Here is a 25,300-nt window from a genome sequence, read left to right on the forward strand (position 1 = left end):
GAGCAAACGAAAACAGAGACGCTCGTTGAAACCATAGAAACGAAAAGGAAGTTTACAGGTGTCGTTTCTCCAACTATCCTCGGAAACACACTTTAGGAAGATTATTAACATTTTCTTTGTCTTATTACGTGAAATACGAAACCCAGCAAATCGTTGTTCACGTATGAACACAGATCAAACTGTATTAGTGGTATTTAACTTCTAAAGGGTTAAATAACGTGATATTGCCAGACCTTCTTCTGCCAAGTTAGCCAGATAGCTAACTAAGCGATGTTCAAAACAAAAATACTCTTTATTGGTCCCAGTGAGGTAAGTAAATATCTTCTTAGCACTGCAGTGTGGCCAGCGCTTTCTGTCAGATGTTGATAGGCAGCGTTAGACTACAGTACTGGTAGTGAAGGTGTGAAACTGTTTGTATGAGTTTAATGCATGTTACGTTAGCTAGCTGCATGCTCATCACTTCATACGTTAGGTATTCATCCCAAGAGCTGATGAAGCAATATTTACATGCTTCAGTATTCAAGTGAAAGCCCAGGTTTATTTGCTATTGCAAATAGCTATGATACGAAGCCTTATACCTTTGATCTAACAGTTCTAGATAGTAGTTAGCCTACTTAACAATTAAGATTTAGCAAACAAAAAAAAATTATGTTTCATATAAAATAATGAAAAAGGTATACACGTCCTAGTAAAAATCTAAAAACTAAAAAATCAACAAACTGTAATAGTAAAATGCAGCCTTTACATTGCAAGTGCATCAATGATTCTAATCTAATGATATAAGAAACAGCACCATGACACTGACAGGAACTACTTTCTTCATTGGGTACTTTTACATTTGATAGTAATAGTAAGTCCATTATTCTTCTTATACAGCTTTTTTCTATTAATCTTGTCCATATTAGTTTTTTTTTTACTTTTCTCTTATATTACCACACACTAGGTACCAGGTAAAACACAATTTCTTTCTTCTTTGCACTTGACTTGATACTTTTTGGCAATATTAGTTTACTATTATTATTATTTCATTATTATTAGTATACTTTTCCTAAAACTTTGTATGGCATGGCTATAGGTGTTCAACAGTTGGACAATAGTTGACATAAGAAGTAACTGAACAACCACACCTGATGGTGCTTTATTGAGGTTATTAATTACACCTTTTCTACCTGTGGTGTTTAAATGTGTGTCATGAAAAAGATCTATGCTACTGTACAATGTGACAAAAACCTTTTTTATAAATACTTGACAACAATACTTGACTTGATATACTTTATTTTCATCTCTGTCTTTCAGAGTGGGAAAACAGTTCTTGCAAATTTTCTCTCTGACACAACGGATAATGTTGGAGGTGAATACAGGCCTACTTTGGGAGTCAGGTACCTAATGACTTGCTCTACCTTGTCTAATTAATCAGCTGAAATAATGTAAAACAACAATTGTGAAGGTATTTATTAATTTACATGTATGTTTCATTATTTTTCAAGAATACTAGAATTTGAATCACAACCTGAAGGCAGTGGTGACAACAAGACATGTGAGGTCGAACTTTGGGACTGTTCAGGTGATTTCAAGTAAGTTAAACATAGTTCTGAATACATAGGCTATTAAAATCTAAGTAAAGACATATTATTTGTTTTAACTTATTTCCTCTTTGGTGTTTGATGCAGAGATTTTATTTATTCTTTTCATACAGATTTGAATCATGCTGGCCTGCTCTCATAAAGGATTCCAGTGGTGTGGTGATAATTTTTAATCCAGATGTTCCAAGTCACCTCAAAGAGATAGAGACGTGGCATTCAATGTTCATCTCCTCTCAGGGATTGCAGGACAGTCAGTGTCTCCTCATAGCTCATCACAAGCCTGGCAGTGAAGTGGAAGATGGACGGATGCCTTTAGGTAATCCCGGGGCAGACCTGCGAGAGCTACTGTGTGACTTATTATTACCATTTCTCAGCTAACATTATCATTCTTTTTGATGCAGCCTCGCATCTGAGCAGACTGCCACTTATTCACTCCAACCTGGAGGAGGAACCTGAGGATGTGAGGCAAGCTTTCTGCAGATACTTGGGAAATGTGGTAAATACTATGTCAGAGAGTAGAGAGCGAGAGGAGATGTCTATCATTACGTAGAAGCAAAATCTCTAAAATCAGCTGCTTAATAAAGAATTATTTTTGTTGGCATCTGCAATTTCTGTGCCATTACTGAATCTTATTTTTTCCTTTTGCTGTCATTCAACTGTACATGCTTTCCAAACCCCCTTCAAAATTGTACATGTGAGTTGGTTTTATAAATTTTTGTCTCCTTTTATGAATAAAATAGGACCTTGCTCACTCTAGAAATTTGTACATAAGATATATAAAAGATGCTTCTGACACTACAGACATCTATTTATTAAAAACTGGCAATGATTGTTTAGAATGTAACAATTACATCCAGGGCAGTTTCATACATTTCACTGCTGTGTAATAAGTTTATGTAATTATTAACTTTCCACACCTGACATTTTTGCATAAACAATCAATTTTCTCAATACTTAACCCTTTCATGTTCCATAACAAATCAAACATGTGAGAAAACATTGTTCATTGTTTTAGCTTATTTATTAAAGATATTTATTTATTTATTCCTGACTGGAAGCTCTTGATAAGGCCTGATGCGGCCTCTACACCTTTGGGGATCTCAAGGTCACAACTCGAGGTGTGGATTAGGTGACAGCGGCTGCAATGACAAACACAATCTGTCATAAGAAGGACGTTAGCTAAGGCCCAGCAAAATCAAAAGCCACTGAGCCACAGGGCCTTTTATCAAATTATTATCTACCACCTTCTAAATCAAACCTGCTGCAGTGTTTGTGTATTAGCACCTGTGGTCACCACATTGCAGGTCACATGAAAGTGTGCAGCTGTTAACAAGCAGTAACAACAGACTGTTAGGTGTTACATGGTTTACTCTACTACCCCAATATGTAATTGGTAAAAAAATATCAAGAGCCAATAAACTCAACACCAATTAAAGTGGGTACCTTTGCGAAGTTTCTGCAGTGCCGGGGCGCTTCAGTGAAGGGCAACAGCTGAGGCACTAGGAAACAAGAAGAGCTGCTGCGAGATGGAAAATATAAAATAAAAGACAGATGTAAGCATGTGTTTTCAAAAAGAAAGCACCAGGAGGATGATTTCGGCCCTTTCCATGTATACAATAGCGCACAGGCTGCATTGTTGTTTGGTATGATGTTTGTGTAATTATTTACTTTTGGTGCTTGATGTCTTTGCACAAATACCCTGATTTTGTTTCATTTCTTAACTCAAGTTTTTTAATGCTCAGGTTTTTCTATTAATTTTAAACTGCACTATCTGAGATAGATTTGTGATATGTGTGACTCACCCAAGTTATTTTGATTGTCTTATTCAATTACTTAAATACTGTAGTGATTCCACCTTAGTAAGCAGGCTCAAATGTTAAACTTGTGTGCAAAGTTGCAGTTTGACCACAGTGGGACCAGAGTAGGACACAGTGGTATGGCCCCACATGGCTTCGCCTATCCTGTGGGCTGAATGTGGGCTGTTGTATGTTGTTGGGATGTTGTAAAGCTGAGGTGGTAAGTAACTAAGTACAAAGTACAAATGCTGCTTTGTTTCACACCAAATAAAGACATTTGGTCTTTGTGATTTGTTCATTAATAGAAAAATGTGCACGTATTCCTTCAACTTCACTAAAGGATTTGAAATGCTTGTACAAAAATTATTTTCATGCAAGTATGGGGAATATTAACTGTGTTTGTTTTGAATCTGACAACTCTGGCAAAAAAAAAAAAAAAATAATTTGTAGCCTTTAGCACCTTCAATAATGAAAAATTGTGGTGTTCTTGGTAAAAGGTGAAATTAAATCACAATACTAAAAACACAATCAAAACAAAACGGACAAATTAAATGCAGAGAAACTATAAAATACAATGGGGAACAGAAAAAGTTTTTTTTAATTTAATTTTCATTTAAAAGTGACACTTTTTAAACCACTGAGGAGAACACTGTTAAGCCGTATCAAGTGCACACACTAACACTATGCTGTAATTTATATCACTTTCAAGAATGACGCCACAAAATGAAATGTTACATGATCTCTTTCTGGGTGTGTGTTGTGTGAAAGTGGGCGAAAGAAAAAAGGGTAAAATCTTAAAACAATATGTCTTTTTTGTGTACAGTATTTGTGTGTCATAGACTGTATATAAAGATACATTATCCACAGTCTATGGTGTGTGTGTTATCACATGGATGACTACCTCATTACTCACTCCTTCGTGACTCATCCTGCAGCCCACATAAAACAAAAGCTAGTGCAGTAACAACTAATAAGAATGCAGGGTAGACCTGTTTTCACTACACTTTTATTCAGATTTACAACATCCCTGTAAGATCTCTTATATTCTCCCTGTGTAATGCCTCCCAATCTGACAGTTTCTCATTTTTTACAGTTTTGAGATAGTTGTGAGTGTAACTGGAGAAGTTCTGTGATATCCTAATGTCTAAATCCATGCCAAACTTACCTGCTGCACTGGATATTTGGTAGTACATTTTGAAAGGATAAATCACTAGAGGGTGCTCTCTAATAGCTTACAGCAGAGAGATAAACAACAGTTTAAAACGCAAGTAGCATGTTGTGCTACTTTGTGTTTTGTAAAAGCATTATTTCACTCTTCCTATTCTCTTTTTCCAGTGGGATTGTTGTCTTTTGGATGTCTGTGTTCTGTGTTGTTGTATTTTTCATATAATCTTATGTTTTGTTGTATGAACAAGTAAAACTCACCAAGATTTCCTGTAATGGAATAAAAAATGATGTAATAATTAATAATAATAATAATAATATAATCATATTTCACCCATGCCTCATGAGAGAGCTCCTTGGCTTACTAAGAGCCCACAGAGACTTTCATCATTACAAATTATTGTTGCACATCCAAAACACACAGAAAAACCTCCTTTTGAACTCTACTGAAATTGTCATGGTTTCCAAAAATACTAACGTTCAATCCAAATTATGGAAAATGCTTTTAAAAGAAAAAAGAGGTTTCTATATCAAGTTGCCATGATAATGTAACCTCACAAAATACAGTGCAAACAGGTCTCTGGTGTCTGAAGGATGATTAATTTAGGTAAAATATTGATGTTAATTAGTGAAACAATGTCAATTGTTGTAAGTGTAATTAGTAAGGGAATAGTTTGATGCTTTGAAAAATTATGTTATTGAATTTCTTGTCAGGAATTAAATGAGAATATTGATATTACGTTCATACTATATATTAAATATGTGGCTCCAGGCTCCAGGCATGCACGTGCCACCTTGGAACATTTCTATACATTTGTATTTTAAGCTGCTTATTATACCGGAGGCTATGAAATTCAGCGGGTGCAGAATTGTGCATTACGTTATGTTGTTATGCTGTTTTTAATGCTGGAATACAAGTATATATAATATAGTAATTTATTTCTGACAGGTGATAGTGCCATAGGCAGTTTATAAAATGCTTGAGTTTGTCCACACTTGACCATGTAAAAGTGTAGAAGTAACATGGAATAGGTGCAATTTGCACAACAAGGGTTTTACCTACATATCTGGGGTTTTAAAACCACACCTTGTAGCTTTCTCATATTCTATTAGATTTATCATGTTAGTGGGCATGAGAGCTGATGCTAGCCAAGCTAACTACTTCTCCCATAAACTGTTACACATCCTAATTTGTCATTCAAAGTGAACCTATCAAACAATTTAATTTGAGTATAACACAAAACAAAAAAGAAAATAGTTGATTAGACCAGAGAAAGTATTAATACATTTGTAGTTACTGGACTTTTTTTAAACAGAGTTACCTACCAAATTGTACATAAAGTACCAAAGTACAAAATGGAGGTAATTTTCTTTAATGACACATAAGATACCAGTTTTAAGTGAGGAGTACAAAGTACAAAGGCTGGAGACATTTAGGCCCTTTAGATATCACTGTGACCCTGCAGCATCATTCTCATTCAACAGTGATGTGCTAGTTCCACTCAGAGACACAGAAGCGACTGGGTGACTCATAGAAACAGGCCGAGACACATAGAAATATACTTAGACAGAGAAGAGGACAAAAACAGACAGGGAGGAAGGCTGCTGTGACTGAGAAAATCTTTCCTTTCATGGTCTAAAGCTGCTAGGACATGCAGATGAGATTAAAACAAATGACATCACTACCTCCGCTTTGGCAATGAACACAAACACACACATTTGGTGATAGAGCGTCAGCACAGGCCAGTAATCAGTCTTAGCCCTCCAGGGTATGAAGACAGATAAGGACATCATCTAGTTCTGTCTGAGGATCTGTGGGGAAGTGTCAAGCTCTTGCCAAGACGGGCGTGATGAGGTCATTTGTTTTAATCCAACTTGTAACGATTTCAGAATCAGAGATAGATTATTTTATTGCACGGCCCTCTCCTATCTTTATAATTATCATCTTTATCGTAATCAGTCTTTTACTCTCACTTCCCTCTGTCTGTAACTACTTCTTTACTGTGGCACTGTTCAGATACTGTATCTGTATCAACATATCCGCACTCTATGAAGATAATCCAAAAGGAACCAGCTGCATTTCATATTATTCATCATATTTTATAGCACTTTTTATCTGTGGTCACACAGCTAGAGAAGAAGATGACTGTGTATTTGCAAAATGGATAAAGTTTGAAAACCCAAAGTGGATGATACAATACTTTAGTCAGGTAAACTGCGGATTGCACATGTGTATCATATTATCTCCTCAATGCAGATGTGATGCAGATGTGTACACTTTTCACTCAGTATCACAAACATGGGCACACATTAGAATATGGAGACAGTGGCACAAATACACAAACTCAGGTAAAAGTGGAAGTACTCACTTAGAAGATGCTCCAAACTCCGCTAGAAGTACCACTTCTATTACTTTAGTCAAGTTGAAGTACAGTACAACTCCATGATGTTGACATAAATCTGTTTTGTTCGTATTCTAAACTCTACAAGGTTAAGGCCTTTCTAAGTTTAAATCATTTACAAAATAGACTTTGTGTCTCGGCACAATCATCTGTGCAGAACTGTGAAAAGCGTCTGGTTTCCACGTTTTAGCCTTAAAGCGTATTAAAATCTGTTTTTAATGAACTGTGGATGTGGGAAATTGATTGCAAAAGGTGTCATAGTAATAAATCCACACCCAGAATTGACCTGCAGGTTTTGCACTTCGTCCTTTTTTTTAGCATCCTTCAGCTCATTGTTTGATCTCTGCAGTTGCACTGTCTCGATTCACTCTCGTCTCTCCCATCAGCATGTTTTTGAAACAGCCAGCAGCTGTGTTCAATGAAAAAGCTCTTAAAACCCACTGTACACACAAAAAAAAAAAAAAAGGCAGACAGTCTTAGTTTGCGAGACTCACAACAACAAACATAGTGGAGCATTTAGCAGCTAAAGAGCCAGATATTTCCCTCAGGAATTGGTGCAGAACCCAAACAGAGCAGAGTTTATGCTCTCCACGTGAATGCTAATGTTCTAATACTAGTACCATTTTTATGTCACGACACAAGGCATGTGATGTACGGAACTCCTCCAACTAAAGTAGCTCTGTCCTTCTCACCTAAACCCCACCAGTTCTGTGACAGAACCATGTTCTCGGACTTGGAGGTGGTGATTTCATCCCGAATGTTTCACACTGAGCTGCAAATACATATGTGATGATGGGAAATGATGCCAGAGCATAGCACCAACTGCAAGCAGCAGATTTCCCACTCTGCTGTCAGCTAGAACGCTGTCCGAACCTAAATGAAACCTAGATCAAACTTGTCGGTGAATAGCACAAAGGGAACAGTGAATGTACAATATAGTTTGTTACAGCCTAAGCTGTGTGAAAGTGCCAATTATGACAGGACTCCCAGCTTCTCGTTCTCTGTGGATGTGTGTTAGCAGCAGTAATGTGACCATTATGTCAGACCTCAGAGAATATGTCTTGATTTACAGATTGATCTTTGTTCTGACCCTCACTTACAGACAGAGCCTCTGGGTGTGACAAGCAGCTGAAATGAAGCCTCTCCACAGGGCGGCTGGCATCATTTTCTGCTCCTGGCTGCAGAGCTCTGCAGAGCACAAAAGCCCTCAGAGTTAAGTCATTACTTGATCAAAATGAGGAGAGCCATGTGATGTGGTGTTTGAGTTAAGATTGTTGTGAGGATGTATTACATCCCTGCGGTGAAGATACCACAGTGAAGACAGTGATGTCATCGCATTTGTGGCTAAGGAATAGGTTGTTGCTCAAAGGTAAAATCCAAGCAACACAGTTCTTGACTGGTCACGCTAGAAAGTGACACTGTGAAATTCAACTGTGCGTCCTTGCAAAACAGATGTGAGAGAAGCTTAGCGACACAGAGGCTGCGTGCAGCGACAGGGCTGAAGGAGTCTCTGTGCACTGGACACATAATGCATGTCATCAGGGGCAAAAGGACACGGGTGGTTTAAACATTTAAATTGGGTGTGGCAGATGCATACACTTCCTGCACTTGCTAATAGATGGAAGAGTAAGAGGTGAATGAGCCACATGTGGTAAACTTTTTTGCCAGATCTTGCTGGTGACATATTTAATAAATGTTAACATTTTCTTACATAGCTAACGCGCCCTAATCTGAATAATGCAGCATGTGCTTCCAGCTAATAGCTGTCACTCAAAGGATAAACAGGTTATGGACTTTGCTCACATCTAGTCAGTGCCATTTTGCCACAGTGACAGAAACAATCAGGCACTATCTTTAAGAATCTTCATAAAATAATTATAACAAACAGAACCAGTTTCTCAGATGAAACAAGAAACACTTATTTTCTCACATGTATTAGGAGAGCTGGCCAATTAGCCATTTTTCTCCATAGACCACAGTGGTAACAGAGATGTGTGGCAATGCTGCATCCCACCTCCACCCATTTGTTTGCAATGTTCAACCCCTAAAGGGAATGTGGAGACTCTCCAAATCGAACCCTCCACTCCTCTGAGCACCTCTGTTGTAGCCGCTCCTATCGCATGTGTTGCACATTTGGATTTGGAGCATGTTTTCCTTAATGTTTGTACTTTCACTCTTTCACAGTATGTGCTTTGTCTTCACCTGACACTTGATAATTCACCTATGTAGCGTTTCATGTGTTTAGTAGTCATGTATGTTGACACTTGTCCTGTCAGGCTGTTGGAAACTGTCAGAAATATTTTCCCAGGCAGTTAACATTTCTCACATGTCTTTTGATCTCCCAGGCATGTGAGGTGTATGTTTTGGCTGCTTGACAGATGATTCATTCTGGCAGGTACAGTAAATACGTCAGGAGATTCTTTCATTTTGTTTTCACTCCCGGACATTTTTTCCTCCGTTGCATTAAAACCTGTTACATGATCTGTCAAACTTAACTACTTAAACTGGTCTAACCAAACTAATCTCAGGGCTATGAAAGGATTTAATGAAAGTTCCTGGCTTTGTAACATTAATGTCACAAACACCTGAAAAGGCAATACTCACTGTGGCAGGACCGCTGATGCAGGGACCAGCTCTTGTAAAAATCTTGTGGTTACCTCTGACCACTGCTTTTTTAAACTCTAAATTCTAGAAAATATAATTTTGTCTTATTTTTAAGCCAACATCAAACACATTTTTGTAATAAAGCAACTGCATAACATGCTGCTTTCCTCTGTTTTGCTCTACTTTCCGCCTGGTGCCTTCTTGCACCTAAAAATATACTTTACCTGCTTTAGTCACTCGCTTCCACCAATATCGTTGCTCATATGACATGTCAGAAGCTCGCGTGTTTGCTGGCAGTCCAACAACAAGCTTTATGAAAGAATAACTGTGTTTGTGTACACACACATTTGAATTCTGAAACACGCACTTTCAGCTTTAGATGTACTGTATGTAAAGCGCAGTCTCGCCGTCCTAGTGTTGCATGAACATTTTAAAATATGCTGCTTCTTCTTAAAGGGCTTCATCACCAGTGATCAGCAGTGATCAGTGATGTTTGGTGTTTGTGCTTTCATGCTTTTGTGTGAATTGATATCTGACTGGTTCAGTCAGTGCCCGTGTGCTTGGTAAAACCAGTTATATTATGAGGCTGCTGATCCTGCTGTCTTTTTCTGTTTTATGGCTCTTCTGCTGATCTACTTATGGCTGATGTCATGGCGTCTGTCTGCCTGCTAATTTATGCAGACATGCTGCTTTATGTGCAGTGTGTGCATTAGTAATAATTTTGAACTACGTTCTTGCAGTGACTTAAGATTATGTGTACTAACATGTTTTTATACTGTTTGTTTAGGTAGTGGTGAAACAAATAGTTAATATTTCTTATTAGAATAAGACTTATTTAGAATAATAAAATGTGCCAATTTTTAAAATGTACCACATCTATAGTCATGTAGGCAATGCAGTAATTAATTATATTAATATAATATTAGATATTATAGTTTAAAACTCACTGCAGCTCTTGTCACGCCTCCCTAACTTTTCTTCCTTTTATCATCACTCATTAACTTTTGCACTGCTGAACTTGGTGTAAAACTTCCAGGGAGTGATGAAATGCCTGAACATGTGCACACTACTTTCGCATAATTCATTTCTTTTTAGTAGGAACCATATGCTTGTCTTCAAATTTTAATTCTAAAATATCAGCATGAAGTAAGTAAAGGTCAGAGCGAGCACATTTAGCTAATAGAACGAGGGAGACAAAGCTTCAGAGAGGCAGAACCAGTCAGGTCACAGAGCACAGCCATAATGCCGTCCTCAGTTTTGTGAAGAGTGCTTTCCACACTGGAACCAATTAAAGAGCCTTAAATTGCTGCAGGCTGTATTTTGTTTATTTCATTGCTGAGTAAAAGAGCTCTCGTGAAGTGATTTCAAACTACCAGAAACTAGATCAAATGCAAATAACCCATTTCAGGAGCACCTTAGAGTTTTAGATCCTGAGACCCATTTGTGACATATTCATGTTTTGAATCTAAATCCAAGTTTGTCCTAACCAATGTTTGTTCATCTTTGTTCATCATTTCGTCATCTGAACACAGTCATAATTTCATATGAGAAATGGTTTTTTGAAATGTTTCTCTAAAGTGTCATATGTGGAAATGAGTGTGTGTCTAGTATAATTATTGAAATTTAAGGCCTCATGCTGGGTTTGGATTTGAGCCTGTCACAAATAAGCCTGACACACACTTTTAAGTGATTTATTTCATACTGAGCACAGATTGCATTCAACACACACACACAGTCCCACATTTAGAGACATACACACATGCAGCTGTTACTGTGGTTTCTCTAAGATAGGGAAGATGATCTGTTGTCACGCGAACTGGCTTCTCCTTTAGTGCAACTTTAAAGCTATATTTCTTACTGTGTTATTTGCAAGATGAAGAAAAAAGTCAGACTTTTGCTGGATTGAAAATGCAGCGTACTATAATATATAGCTGCAGAGCTTGTAGGAGTGGGTATAGCTGTGAAAAAGTGAGGATTATATAAGAGTAGAGTTGTGTCTGTGTGTGGATGTGTTAGAAATATGTATGGGTGCACATTAACTTGGAGCTTTTGTGTGCTGATACAACAGTCCAGATGACAAACAAAAACAAGCCAATGATTCATGGCTGCAGAATCCAGATAAAGAGAAGCTACAAGGATGATGTGCTAGAAATCCTGTCCTTTTGTAGGTAAGATATAATACCAGGAATGTAATCACATCTGTCAGCCGTTTCTTTAATGCCACATTTATTATGTTTCCACCCCCAAAATCCATTTTTTCACATTATAAAATCACAAAACTCACAGCTTCTGATTTATGTTTATGCCATACAACACATTTAACAATATACAGAACCCTGAGCAACAATATACAGAAGCACTAAGCTTCCCATCAAGCTCTTACATAATTATTCATTTTAATAAGAATAAACACATCTCAGCTGAACATTGCTTTGTTTTCTAATAGCAAGCTTTACACTGTGTTTAATTATTGTTTTTTATTAAAGAAGATAATTAGCAGAAGATGAAGGTAAGTACACCAGTCCATCCAAAAAAATATTTACTTTATTATTAATAATATTTATTTTATTTTGTCAATGTTGTTAATCATCCATGTAAACAATCTCAAAAGTGTTAGATAACTGAATGAAACTCTCAACAACACAGTCTGACAGTGAAGTGTGTGACATTACTGACATAGATTATTTAGGTCAGCACTAGTCAAATTATGCCACATTTTTTAAGAGCTCTTGTTGGCATTGTTGTGCATTTATCTTGTGCTAAACTGCTGTCGGAAGGGACAATAAATAAAGTAGACATAGAATTAACCATTATTTCGTTATATATTAGTCTGATAACTAATCATTTGATTAGACGCTTGGCGATAAAATGAGGAAGTCATCGCACAGCTTGCAGATGCTTGCAAGTCAATGCATCTTCTTACTCCATTATGCCTACACCACTTCACTTCCGCATCTCCCCATGAGGGAATCTCTGTTGCCATCTTTAGTGATCAAATTCAAATACTCGACTTAATAAGGTCAGTCCTTGAGCTGCTGAAAGAGTGGATGAGCAGTGATGTATTCTTAATTGGCAAATCTTTCCCATGCTGCATGGTGATCTTTCATGCAATTTAACACTGGATAGCAATAGATTTCACTGCACGACATATTCAGATCCTTTATTTAAGTAAAAAATACAAGAAGATTTTACAGAAAAATGTACTTCAGATAAAACTAGTAGTGTTAATTTAATATTCTTATGAATTAGTTGTGTTCAAGGGCAGGTGTGACAGGGTACTCCAAGTGCCCAAAAAGCTGAATGATAGCATATGAAAAATTACTGAAATGTTCTGTATAGCTGGAATCACACTCAAAGGAGTTTTCCTGAAACATTTGTGCAGCATGGTGTGAAGAATACAACTGGAAAACCTCTGCTCCTGTGATGTTTCAGTAATACCAAACCAACAGAAGCAGATGTCCTCCATCACTCCAACACAGACATGTTTAAATTCATAGAGCGAGTACATTTATGGGAGTTGTGTGATTCTGCAGCTATGATTAAAGATAATTACACTCCGACTGTTACTTAAAAAGTGGCCTTATTGAGGCTTTTGCGATACAGCAGATGCAATAAAATGAATATGGCAAATTACACACACAGATTATTGTTGTACATAGTGTGGTATCTTCACAGGACAGAAAATCCTAGTTGTTTCTAGAGGGCCTAACTCCGGTTCCTGCTGAACTGAGCCAGTGCTTGTTTAACATCTAACTGTTATCAGCTCAGTAGGCACAGGAGGTTAAGCCCAGGCACCTGCATCAACCTGTTATCACCACAAGGGGAAGCAAACAACAGCCATAGGAAATCTGGACATTAAATAGGACAGGTAATGCTCAACAGGATACCATACAAGTTTATTTCATTCATCTTTCACCGCTTCTGGTTCAGTTAATACAAGGAAAATAAAAATCCAGTTTAAAGAGTCAGTTCACTTAATTACAAAAGACATTTCTTCACACCACAGAGATTTTCACTTTCACATTTAAATAACTCAGTGGCAGGATTTCAGTTTTCTTGTTACTCCGGTTAGTACAGTTTATATTTGTTCCGCATTTAGTACTACATTGTGGTAACAAGAGCAAAAGAAATGTTGTGTGTGTTATTTGTAATAATTTCATAACAACTTATAGAAATAGAATAGAAGTCACAATGTTAAAACTGACCCAGCATTTACAACGTGTTTTAATACGCTTGTGTTTCACCTGAGTACATAATAAATGTTGTTGTAAAACATACACTTCTTTCTGGCACAGAACGGTCGTGTGACAGTCTCAATATACATAACATAAAAACTACACTATATAAGGCGCTCAAAGGGAACTGACATATAGGTAATCCAAAAGTACGCACATGTTGTGCATACGTGCAGTACTCAAATAAATATGCCTGTTTCCAAAAGGCCTTTGTGTCTGGTTTTGTTTAACAGTCATGCAGCATCTTTAAATCCCAGGATTCCTTACAAATAACAATGGTGGCAGCATTGTGCAGTCAAACACCATTTATAAGTCATTTTTTCCTACTTATATGAGTAACACACACACACACACACACACACACACACACACAGTCAGTGATTTTCCTTCATGACCACCCAGACGGTAAATGAGCTCAGGGTCCACAATTACATTGCTACTTGTTTTCCCGATGGGACATTTCCTGTACTTCCTTCCTGTATGAATAAGGCCTCCTGCCCTCCTCCTCTCTTACCCATCTCTCCTTTTTCAGGATCCTTGTCCTCAACTCCTCAGAGCAAGCACCAAATAAAAAAAAAAAATCCTCCATCTGCTGTCAAGAAAAGATAACAAGGAGAATCAGAAAGGCAGAGTGATGAAAATCTGAGGCATTAATTATTAAATGTTAGTCAATAGTCAATATGTCAGTAAAAGACCAAGGCCAAGAGTTGTTTCTAATGTTTTGGCTTTCCTATTTACAACCTAAAAATAGAATTCATGGCAGAGCTGCTGTGTTGGGTTGCATTAGATTGTAATGTACCTAAATGTACCACATAAAGTGTCTAGTGAGTGAAAAGTGGGAAGACGAACCACGAAACAATACAGTATTTTCTGTCATCATCCGCTAAACGCAGTCGATGGCTGCATACTGGGTTGTTGCATCACATCATTTTAAAAAAACCTTTGATCCTATGTTGACTTCTAGCAGCTGTGTTTATCCGTGGGCGTTAAAAGCTGGAAAGGCTTGTGAGGAGCGGAACTTAGCCACTGTGAACACAGGTTTTCACTGAACTGTTCACGGAGCGAGCCAAGTCCTGCACCTCCACCAAACTCTGAATAATCATAATGAACGCACGTGACTCTCTATACGTGTGCAAAAGTGGCCCGATGCTAATGCTACTATAATATAGGTTCAGGAAAATATTCTTATTCGCACGGGTGGGAGTTAGATCCCAAAGACGCCACCGCTCTGGCGTCTGTACCACCAGAACCTGGTTAGCTTAGCTTAGCATGTAGACCACCTGCCAGCATCTGCACAGTGCCAACACGTTCTCACCTCATGATCAAGTTATATCTGTTCAATACTGAAATATAAAGTGAAGAGTAACATCCTGTAGTCTCATTGTGACCATGAAGCTAAGCAACAAGAGAAGAATTAAAGAGTAACTGTGCAAAGTCAAGAAAGTTTCCAGCACATAACCCCTGTAAAACCACAGCATACAGTGTAGTTTTTATGATTGGGCTTATATTGGATTAAAAAACTGACTATAATTATATTGATTAGTAAATTTAAGATTGATTTTGTTGGCTTAGGACAGCTAATCTCAGCTAAAGCATTGCTGGCGATGGTTTAATATTTACCATGAAAGTGTTACTGATCTTTTCCACCAACTCTCTACAAGTAAGAAAGTAAAACTATCGCCCAGCGCGTTCAGCTGTTGCTTTACAACCCATGGATATCATACAGCCGAATTAAACTGGCAAGGGATTTGTCATTATCTGTGCAGGAAAGGATCTAAGGCAATGACTCATGCTAAGTCGGTGTTGCTGATCAGCCATGATGTGTAGGAGAGTGGCGTGCGTTTGAGGTGGAGCTGGTTGGAAATCCCTGGCAATGTGATTTACATTACATCACAATCAAATCACTCTGCCAGGAATCCCTCCAGCCAAACCAGCAACTCAGCACCTCATTTGGGAAGAAGGAGCTGCAGAAGAAGAGGAGGAGGGGTTCAAAGTGAAAGAATGACAACACAGACCCTGACTTTGAAAAAAAAAAAAAGATGCATGGTGTGGTGAGCGAAGGATGCAGGTGAGAACAGACAGGGAGGGAATACGCTGCAGGTGTCTGTGTGAGCGCACGCCAACATGGTAGAGCACATCCACTCGCTCATCACTATGTAATTATGGGAAAACACACTCTTACACACGATTTTAAACGCTAACACATGCACACCCACACACCACACATGCTTACTAGTTTTCTTTCAGCGATGCACCTGGACAAACAGACCTGCATTCTAAACCTGTATAGGTTGTCGATGAATGTCTGTGAGATTGTGTGTGTGAGTAATCAGTCAAGCTTGTGCATACATCTGTTTTGAAGTGGGGAGAACTGTGTGTGTGTTTGATTGTCAGGGAGTCACGCCTCGTATTTCATTGCCCTCACACACGGCAGCCATGCACACACTGAAGCAGCCGAAGTAATTTTACACAACATCACAAACATGGCTGCAGTATTCTGCTGGTAGAAACCTTGTTACAGAAAGAAGTCCTGAGAATCTGAATTTCTGAATATATGTAATGGTGGTGTCCTAGGGGTGGACAGAGGTGGTACAGGCCCAAAGTCTGAATAGCCACCCCTAGCAGAGTCAAAAGTGAGTGTGATTATAACTGACTATTAAACCTGCAGCACAAGGAGAACTCATTTTGAGGATGAGATATGTATAAATCAGTAAACAATAAAGAATAAAGCATTTTATCAATATTATTCATATTTTATTATCTAATGTAAATAATAATCATACTTTTGGTTGCAACTAGTTGGATTATCTTTTCATAGAATGGATGTCACCTCTCCACGCTGTTTATTACCATATGTTCGTGCCCATTTGTATTTGTTTTTCTACATAAGCGCAATAGATAAAGTTACGTATTTGGAATCTCCTTCTGCGAACAACTTCATTACTAATAATATAGAATTTGCCAACTTCTAAAAGCAGGGCTGTAATTTTCAGTCTAACACCTTTTTACCCATTTTCCAGATGTGCCTCAGTTTGGCGCTATTAAAAACCCTATTAAAAAATCCTAACCTCCCCTTTTATATACAGGCGTTCAAAGAACAACAAGCCAACTTAGGCGAGCAAAAATACAATTTAATAACTAGAAATGTCTGATCTACAGCAATTTCTAGTATTACTAATAAATTATTGCAGTTTGGGTGCGGCACCACAAGTAAGTCGTTTTTAAAGTCTGCTTATTGGTACAGTACATGATATGACTGTTTAGATTGATTTTAAGTATTCAGGGTGGTTTAGGGAATGGTTTAACCAACGTTTACCTTATAACCTAGTGGTAATAAATTCTGCAGTGTGCACATTTTTTTTTAAAATCTAATCACCTACAAACAGTTTTTGAATCATTTTAAAGATTATTTTTAATAAATCACTATGGTTTGTTGTCTTTAGCTCCATTTAAACATTTTTCACAGGTTACGTGTGGTAAAGACATGCACGTGTCTGGCCTTTGCAAATATACATCGCAACACAGTGTTTGATGGAAGGGGAAATGACCAATCCAGAGTAAACGGCAGCCTTCCTCTCTGCCTCTGATACTCTAGCCTGAACGTTTGGAATAGCTAATGCAGATTCATTCAAACGAGAGTTTGTTTCAAATCTGTGTGGAGAGCGAGGTGGGCAGGTACTTTACGTGTTTGGAAGGTAATCTGTTTGAGTCTGCTGAAGGCTGCTGAGGGATACGCTCACTCGCACAGTAATTATCACTTTCCGAACCACTGACTCAAATAAAAAACAATTTTCTCTCTGGTACATTGGTAAATGATGGCAACCAGGTGGTGGGGCAAATTTAAAAATAATAATAAAAATGTTATTATGTTACTATTATATGTCTTGGCCTGCTGGTGCACTGGAAAGCCCCAGATTATTGTTTATGTGCAGTTTAACACCAGTGTTTCTGGAATTATCCAGCTGGGGACATTAACCTCATATCATCTCTCTTTTTGTCTTTCTTGCCCCACATTAATATAGGAGGAAAGTGTCAATAAAAAAATAAAAATAACAATTTCTTCCTTAATTTCATTCCTGCACGCTGACAACTGACAAATGTTCCAAACTTCAGGAACAAAACAAACAATTCTTACTGGAAACTACAGCAATGAACATTATTTATCAAGCTTCGAATGGCTTTTATCAAGATATTTAACAATGGATCTTTTGATAGTGTATCTGAAATTGGTTGCTCTTAGCGACGCACCCAAATATTTATCACCAGACTGTAGTTGCTTTTGGCACTTTTGTATCTCTCTGCACATTGTTTCATATGTCATGTCTTCATATGTCTTCACTGTTTTCTCATTCATTAGTGTCATTTCTAAGCAGGATGTGTGACTTTGTTTTGCTCACAGCTTGTTTCTGCAGCTCAATGCCTCATCGGTAAAACAGCTTTACGTTAGTGATAATTACATTTAGGAATCTGATTGATGTCTTTGCCACAGCAGTTCTCGGCTCTATCCTAAACTTTCTCGTCCTCTATCTCGTTTATCTGGATTCACAGCTGGCTGACATTAATAGCCCCAAGCTAGTCTGTTTCTGAGCTTGGCTTTGACAGCCAGTAAAGGTAACTCAATAGTTTGGTACTCTCTGCTTGTCTCCATCTATGTTTCCATCTCCCTCACACTCTCTCCATCTGTTAACAGCCAAGCTAGAGTGGTATTTTTGGACAGTAATGTGCACTAATGCAGTACCACTGTAATGCATTTAATGCTGGCATGAGTGACAAACCTGCACACTGGGGCTGTTGAACCTTCAGTTCCATCTGCAGGATTTTTGGACACACCTAAAGTGCCACACAGCAATTTGACACTAGAAAAAAACCAAACAAAACAAAAAATAAAAGACCCAAATCCCTGATTTTAACCTCAAAGGGTTGATCACATGTCTCCAAAAACATACTCACATGACAACATTACAATAAAGTCTTACATTTCAACCAGTGCACAATGTGTTCACTCCTCGCCTGTGGCTGTTTGACAGCTAAATGAGCAACAATTGGCCTGGCTGAACTCCAGACCGCCTGAGCTACTCAATAACAGCAGGAAGTACGTATGACTAATACCCTTCACACACACTCTGTTTTTCCATCTTTCATTTTTCATGCTACAAGTCAGACTGAAGGGGCAGGGGCTGTCTATCCCAACACATGACAGCATTTTTTATGGACGGCATGTGATGATTAGACTAATGACTCTAAATTAAGTTCTTATCATATGTTTAACCTTTACCTCATGAAATATTTTGTTACACTGTTGTGACATTTGTTTAATCAAGGGAGAAAAGTGCTAAATTTAAATTGAGGCCTCTCATTGCAACTGCAATAATCTTCTGAGACAAACTATATGGATAAAAAGGAAATCAATATAAGCCAACAACCCTTACATCCTAAATGGCTTTTGCTTGGCCTTTGCAACTATCTCAGCAGAAAATAACAACCGTCACAAGCGTTCTTCAGAATGACACCTATAAAGTTTGCAGAAAATTGCTTTCTCTCAACACCCTTGTTCAAATAGAAAAGCATGTTTGCAAGACAGAGTGCTGTAAAGTCCAAGCTTTAAACACTCTGTTTCTGAGGCACCCAAACATTAGCAGCTGCCACTTCTGTCTGGGAATGCATTAACCCAACACTCAACACACAGACTGGCCTCATGTATGGGAGCCTCCACCGACTGCCAACACTCTCTGCTCCTCCTCAGTTTACCTTTCTCGCTCTCTGGGAAGCTACCAGCCAGGGTCCTTCTCTTGTGATTACCCCGTGATTTTAACTCAGCTGTGCTGTGTTTTGGCTAGACACTTTTTCTGAGACCAGGCCAAGGATACACATGATTGGTCAGGGTCTGTCTGGGGCTTGCGTATGGTCGATTGATCGTAGTCTGACCTACGTGTTGTGTTCAGTCACCTGCACTAGAAAAACTTCAGCTTCTGGATGAAGGATCAGTTTTGTCTCTTTGCTCATCATGTTCAAAGCTTTGGATGAGGATCAGTAAGTCAATCTGTTGTCAGCGTCTTAAGGTGGCTCCACTCCAGAGCCACAAGTGGCTCATGTGGTGGCGCCACAGTGTCCATGTCAGCACGGACAAAGGAGGCACTGCCTTATCTTGAAATTAGGAGTGTTTCCACAGACGACGTTACAGTTGGCCTTGTGCCCGAGGCATGAAAAGAAGACAGGGTGACAGGCAGGAAGAGGGGGAGAGTGGGCAGCACACGGAGAGAGGCAGACACAGGAAGACCTAACAGAGGGAAGTCAAAGTGACGAGACAGGACGTATGAGCAGACTGCAAACTTTAACAGAGGCGCTTCAGAGACACAGTGATTAAACTACAGATAGCCAGCAGCTGTTTTCTGCCACCGATTTTTAACTTATCAGAAAGCTGCATTTAGAAAGGACATTTTAATAAAATTAAAATGTCCCAGTATCAAAATAAACTCTGGCTTCATTATTTTTAGCTAACTGGTGAGCAGTCTTTAATGACTTCTCCATTCCCTCTAAGTCACCATTTACACATTTAGCTGTCTATTTTAGCAATTATTCCATTGTGTTTAGTTAAATATGTTGGAAAATTATCCATTAGGCTACACTGGTCTTACCATTTTCAATGTCATTTAACACGTTTTTATGAATTTAACTATTTATGCATCACTTGTAACTAACCATTTACCTGTTAGATATTACTTTTGGGTGTGTCAGCTGCTTAATAGCTTTCTATTTTAACCATTTATCCAATACTTTTAGCTAAGTGCTCAATTAATCAAGTTTATTCAATATGTAGATTTATTTGTTAACTCAATCAATCATTTTGCCTCTTACCCTGTTTCCATTGTTGGGAATCAGGGATGTAAGCTACAAGAAAGCGTGGCAGCTTTTGGCTAAACACATTAAACAACACGACAGTCTATAACTGGTTATGGCTGTCGTAATAGAGAATCAGGTTTCTACAATCATAAAACTTTGACAAAGCAATAACTCCGTGGCAATTACAACGTATTTCAGTAGAATAAACAGATCAAAAATGTTCTTTGATCTTTTATGTTTTTGAGGAAAAAATGTATTTTTTCCTCCCTGTGCTTATTATTAGTTACTTAAATCAAAAGCTGGGAGAATAGTATTTCACGATGTTTATTTTCCAACTGGAACATAATGATTCCATAATTAAATACATGTTTAACAGCTCCTCTGGCACTCGTTACTCAGCCTCCAAACGTCCAAACATAACCTGGAACATCTATCTTTTTTCCAGATAAAACCCCAATTGTCAACATATGTATAAAACTAAATATAACTAAACTCAATTATAAACCATAGGATGGTTTACATTTGCCTGTAAACAAACAAACAACAACAACAACAACAACAACAACAAATGCTGAGGTTTTGGCCATTGCAGTGAAATCACTTCTGCAAAAACTCCTTGGCCACTAAATCTCTTACAGACCCACACTCTAGCAAATCTGGAGGCAAAACAGCCATTTAACTTTAGTCTCTCCATAGCATGTAGAGAGGTAAGAACGTAAACTTTTGCAGCTTTTTAAAGAGACCTCTCATGACTCGTAGCGTGAACTGGAAGACCGAAGCAATGCTTTACTATTATTACCATAACATTGTTTTTATTGCTGATCAATCTGCATTTATAATCTGTAATTATATAGTCATTTAATTAAACATTTAATCTATAAAAAGTATAGGGAGCTTACAAACATGCCAAACGTAGACAATTACACACCCTACAATTGTATACAGACTTACCAACCCAAACTTGAACTAAAACATATTGTTAAACATCTTTAGTGGTCATGTGTTTGCTGTATGTTAGTCAGTCAAAAGATGCAATTATGCACAGACCTTTAAAAAAACAACAACACACATGAAGTAAAGTGTGTGGGAACGTCTCGCACCCTAACACACACAGACACCAATGCACACACCGATCCAGACACTGACAAAGACTAAATTAATTCTTCAAAAGTTGCTGACCTGCAGTGAGAGCATAATCCACTTTGACAATAACCCAAGATGAAACCAACCTTTCCGCCAAGCAGCAGCAGCAGCAGCAGCAGCAGCAGCTATCATGCTTTCCCACACATAAATGAAGGTATAGGGAGTTTATGGGCCTTGGAAAAATGCAGTAAAAAGCCTTACTGTGAATGCAGCCATCTGTGGAACTTTAAAAGAACTTCCTGTAAACAAGACTGAGGAGAACAAATCCTCTCACACTCTCCACTGCCGTCTAGAATTAGTCTTTCATCTTTGTTTTCCTCCATTTTTCCCCACTTTGCTTTGCTTTCAGTCTTGGATCTTTCACTCTAAAGCTCTTACAATCTCTTTCTCCGAGCTTGCCTCTCCCAGTCATTGTCAGCGTCGCTCTGTGCTTCTTCCTCACTTCCCACTTCGTAAGTCCCTGACTTGTCCTCATAGCACCTTGCTGACTTAAGCCTATGTGTGTGTGTGTGTGTGACTTTTAAACCTAATATTTTATTATTTTATCATTAATTCAATTTAATTTGACTTGTGTAAAATGCAGTTATTCCACTTCCACACTAAATCTTTGTCTAGTTTGTGAATACTTACTGGTGTCTTTTTTGTCTAAATATCACTTTATTCTCATCATTTTTCAAGCTGCTGTTTATAAACAGTGTAACCCGCAAAACAGCCTCATGACATATTTGATTTAGGAGCATTTGCCAGGTTTGCAGTGCGCACATTAAATATCAGACTCGATAAAATTCAATAAGGAAAGCCTGGACATTGTCTCAGTACACCTCTACCGATGTGTTGTATTTTATTAGATCCAAAGCTGATGCAAAGCAGTTTTGCAAAACAGTGTGCTGCAAAGAAAGTACAAAACACGAAAGGTTTCTGTAATGATTTTTGTATTTTTATCTAATAAAAATAAAATAGTAAAAGCCTTTGTGTATTACAGTCAAACAGAACTGACATTTTTGGTCATAAAACAAAATTAACAAATGTGTGTAATATGACACACACTCCGGGAAGGCTGCGGTTGTTTACATCCAGGCTTCATATTACGGCGTATTTTCATGTCAACAGCAATTTGTCACGATAACATGCTGCTGTTCCTACCAGGCCTTTGTTCGGTGCTTCAGTTTGTTAGAGAAATAAAACCATCTCTGGACTGTGTCAGCACACTCCCCCTGACATATAGACTGATGCAGGTGGTGTTTTTTTTTTTCTTTTCAGTCAGACTTTGGTGTGTTTTCCTTCAGTTTTCTGGTTAGTATCACTTTTAATTTTACTGCTCACTGAGGGAACCCAGATACACTAGTAAAGCCAATTGGGCAACCGTGGACTGGGGGGGTTGGGGGTGTCCCACTGTGTGTAAGCGTACTTGTGAATGTGTGTAATCACAGGTGGAAAAGGCGGGCTACTTCCTGCATCTGTGCCAACATTTAACGTATGGAGAGGAGGAAGGAAGCCAGAGTGAGAATGAAAGAGAGCAAGAGACGAGAAGCCACATGGTCTGGGCTTTGTGTTCTGTTATTTCAGTTTTCTGCGTGCACGTTCATCTGAATTTACCAAATCCCCTTTGAGAGAATATGTCGCTCCAGTTACAGTTAAACAGGACTGACCTCCAGTGACACCTAACGTAAAAACCTCTTTGGTCTTTTACTGATGTGCAGAGCTGAAGGAGGCCAAAGAAAAGATTCATTGCAACACAATGGAAACTTTTAGAGTTTGGGCAAAAAAATAAAAAAATAAATAAATAAATGAAACAGTTATACCACAATTTGAAATACATTTGATTGCAGAAGTGACCTCTGCAATGAAAGTAATTAGTAAAACTTATAATATTTATAATCATAGTGTCCAACAACCTGAAGCCTGCCACGTACACCACCGACCTAACTAATATTTACTCATTTACTGTAGTCTATTGTGTTTATACGTGCTGTAGTCAAAAGCATCGACATGGCCCTCGCTCCTATGCTTTCATTTCAGCTATTAAATTAAGTTTACAAGTGGGAAACAGAAGTGAGTAATATTTACAGTTCCTGATAAGTTATTTTAACTGGTCATTCTCTATATTCTGTATTATGCTCTACAATATCACAAATCATCGCATGCACATATCTCCTGTTAAAACGTCCAACAAAGAAACAGAATAAGAAAATAAACTAACAAATACGCACATATGTGAAGGTTGTATGACTTTAAAGTGATAAATCTACTCGGAATACTTTCGGTGTGCAAAGTCTATAAACGTAATGATAATAATTCTAAATCTTAAATTAAGAAAATGGCAAATAACAAAGATGTTTTGGATTTACACTGTGTCAACTTTTTGAAAGTAGTCCAGATAATCAAGTATATAAAAAACAATAATAAAACAAGCACAGCTCTCCAAAATCTCTTTCATTTTCACCTTCACAAAAGCCAACACATGCAAACTTTGCATACCTCTGAAACGTCAGGGAAGCAGAAATTGCTCTCATTCTCACACACACTCATCTATGAGTAGAGACAGTTAATGAAAACAAAAAAAACAAACAAAAACAAAACACTGATACCTCTACACGCTGAAACTGGTGAGATCCAAAAGAGTGCAGCACAAAGGCAACATGGGTCACAGCGGACGTACATGTTCTCTGCATAAGTCTCTGAGTTCAAGTCCAAACTCAAACTGTGCTCCAAGCGTTGCTTTGCTCCACCTCCTCCGAACTCCTCTTTAAGTTTAAGGGTGTGTACTGAGTCAAAGCTATGACTATAGAGAGTCCACATCATTCACACAAGTTTGCCTCTTGAAAACCACACCCAGCAAGAGAGAGAGAGACACAGAGAGATAGAGAGAGAGAGAGAGAGAGAGGGAAACACTGAAGTTTTCCTTAAATAACAGCAGAGGAGGGAGTGAGGAAACTTCTGGTTTCAAGGTCATCCAGAGCCTCGAAATAACCGTACAGTAAACTCTGTTGCAAAGATTATGACACAGAGTAGCACTCATTTCAGGATGTTTATGTTATTTGGCACATGCTCTGTACTTTTTAAGATGGCGGTAGGCGTACGGTGGGCCCTGACATTAAACATCAGATTACCCAGATAAAAGGGATTAGTTTGTGAGCGTGTTTGTGTTCGTGCCTCCACACGCTCCTCTCTGTCTGCACATCCTGCTGCATGGCCTGTACGTCCGCGAACATGTGCATACGTTCCTGGGTGTTTGAGTAGGCACGGCTGCAGCCTATAGTTTGAGGCTGCCTGCACCTCCACACTGATGACTAACAGCTGCTATCTCTTTCCTGTCTGAGTGGGTATACAATCCATGCTATAATGCAGTAATCATACAGTTTGCCTACATCTGTTTGGCATCAACCAAACACATGTGATCCCAGAGCTATTCCTCTGCCCCTGCCGTTTATTTGATCTCACTTTATCATAACATAACACAAGACCCTTTGGTGGCTGCTTTCATCCGAAGAGCTTTTACAGCGCAAACATGGCAACACAGAACTCCTATTCCT

The 25,300-nt window shown here is 38.3% G+C and overlaps 1 protein-coding gene and 1 long non-coding RNA gene across 2 annotated transcripts; one reads left to right on the top strand and one right to left on the bottom strand.

Annotated features, from left to right (window-relative positions):
* The first annotated feature begins 46 nt into the window (after positions 1-46).
* On the top strand, positions 47-2,549 carry ift22 (intraflagellar transport 22 homolog (Chlamydomonas)). Its single transcript, XM_026374045.1, has 5 exons — positions 47-309; positions 1,297-1,379; positions 1,488-1,574; positions 1,697-1,899; positions 1,985-2,549. Exons 1-5 carry the CDS (start codon positions 271-273, stop codon positions 2,131-2,133), a joined length of 561 nt encoding a protein of 186 aa, XP_026229830.1. The 5' UTR covers positions 47-270; the 3' UTR covers positions 2,134-2,549.
* A 10,146-nt stretch (positions 2,550-12,695) lies between these two features.
* On the bottom strand, positions 12,696-24,487 carry LOC113171595. The gene is made up of 2 exons (XR_003299715.1): positions 24,356-24,487; positions 12,696-14,376 (listed from the first exon to the last, which is right to left on the bottom strand). It is a non-coding gene; the product is annotated as an uncharacterized LOC113171595 (long non-coding RNA).
* Positions 24,488-25,300: the final 813 nt, after the last annotated feature.

This window comes from Anabas testudineus, chromosome 17 (genome assembly GCF_900324465.2).
Source record: "Anabas testudineus chromosome 17, fAnaTes1.2, whole genome shotgun sequence".
Taxonomy (NCBI): Eukaryota; Metazoa; Chordata; class Actinopteri; order Anabantiformes; family Anabantidae; genus Anabas; species Anabas testudineus.

What these genes read in the sequence shown, in the direction of transcription:
- ift22 (XM_026374045.1), top strand. Translation starts at nt 271, where the DNA reads ATGTTCAAAACAAAAATACTCTTTATTGGTCCCAGTGAG. An exon ending in TCTTTATTGGTCCCAGTGAG is followed by an intron (nt 310 to 1,296) that starts GTAAGTAAATAT and finishes TCTGTCTTTCAG; the next exon opens with AGTGGGAAAACAGTTCTTGC. An exon ending in AGGCCTACTTTGGGAGTCAG is followed by an intron (nt 1,380 to 1,487) that starts GTACCTAATGAC and finishes TTATTTTTCAAG; the next exon opens with AATACTAGAATTTGAATCAC.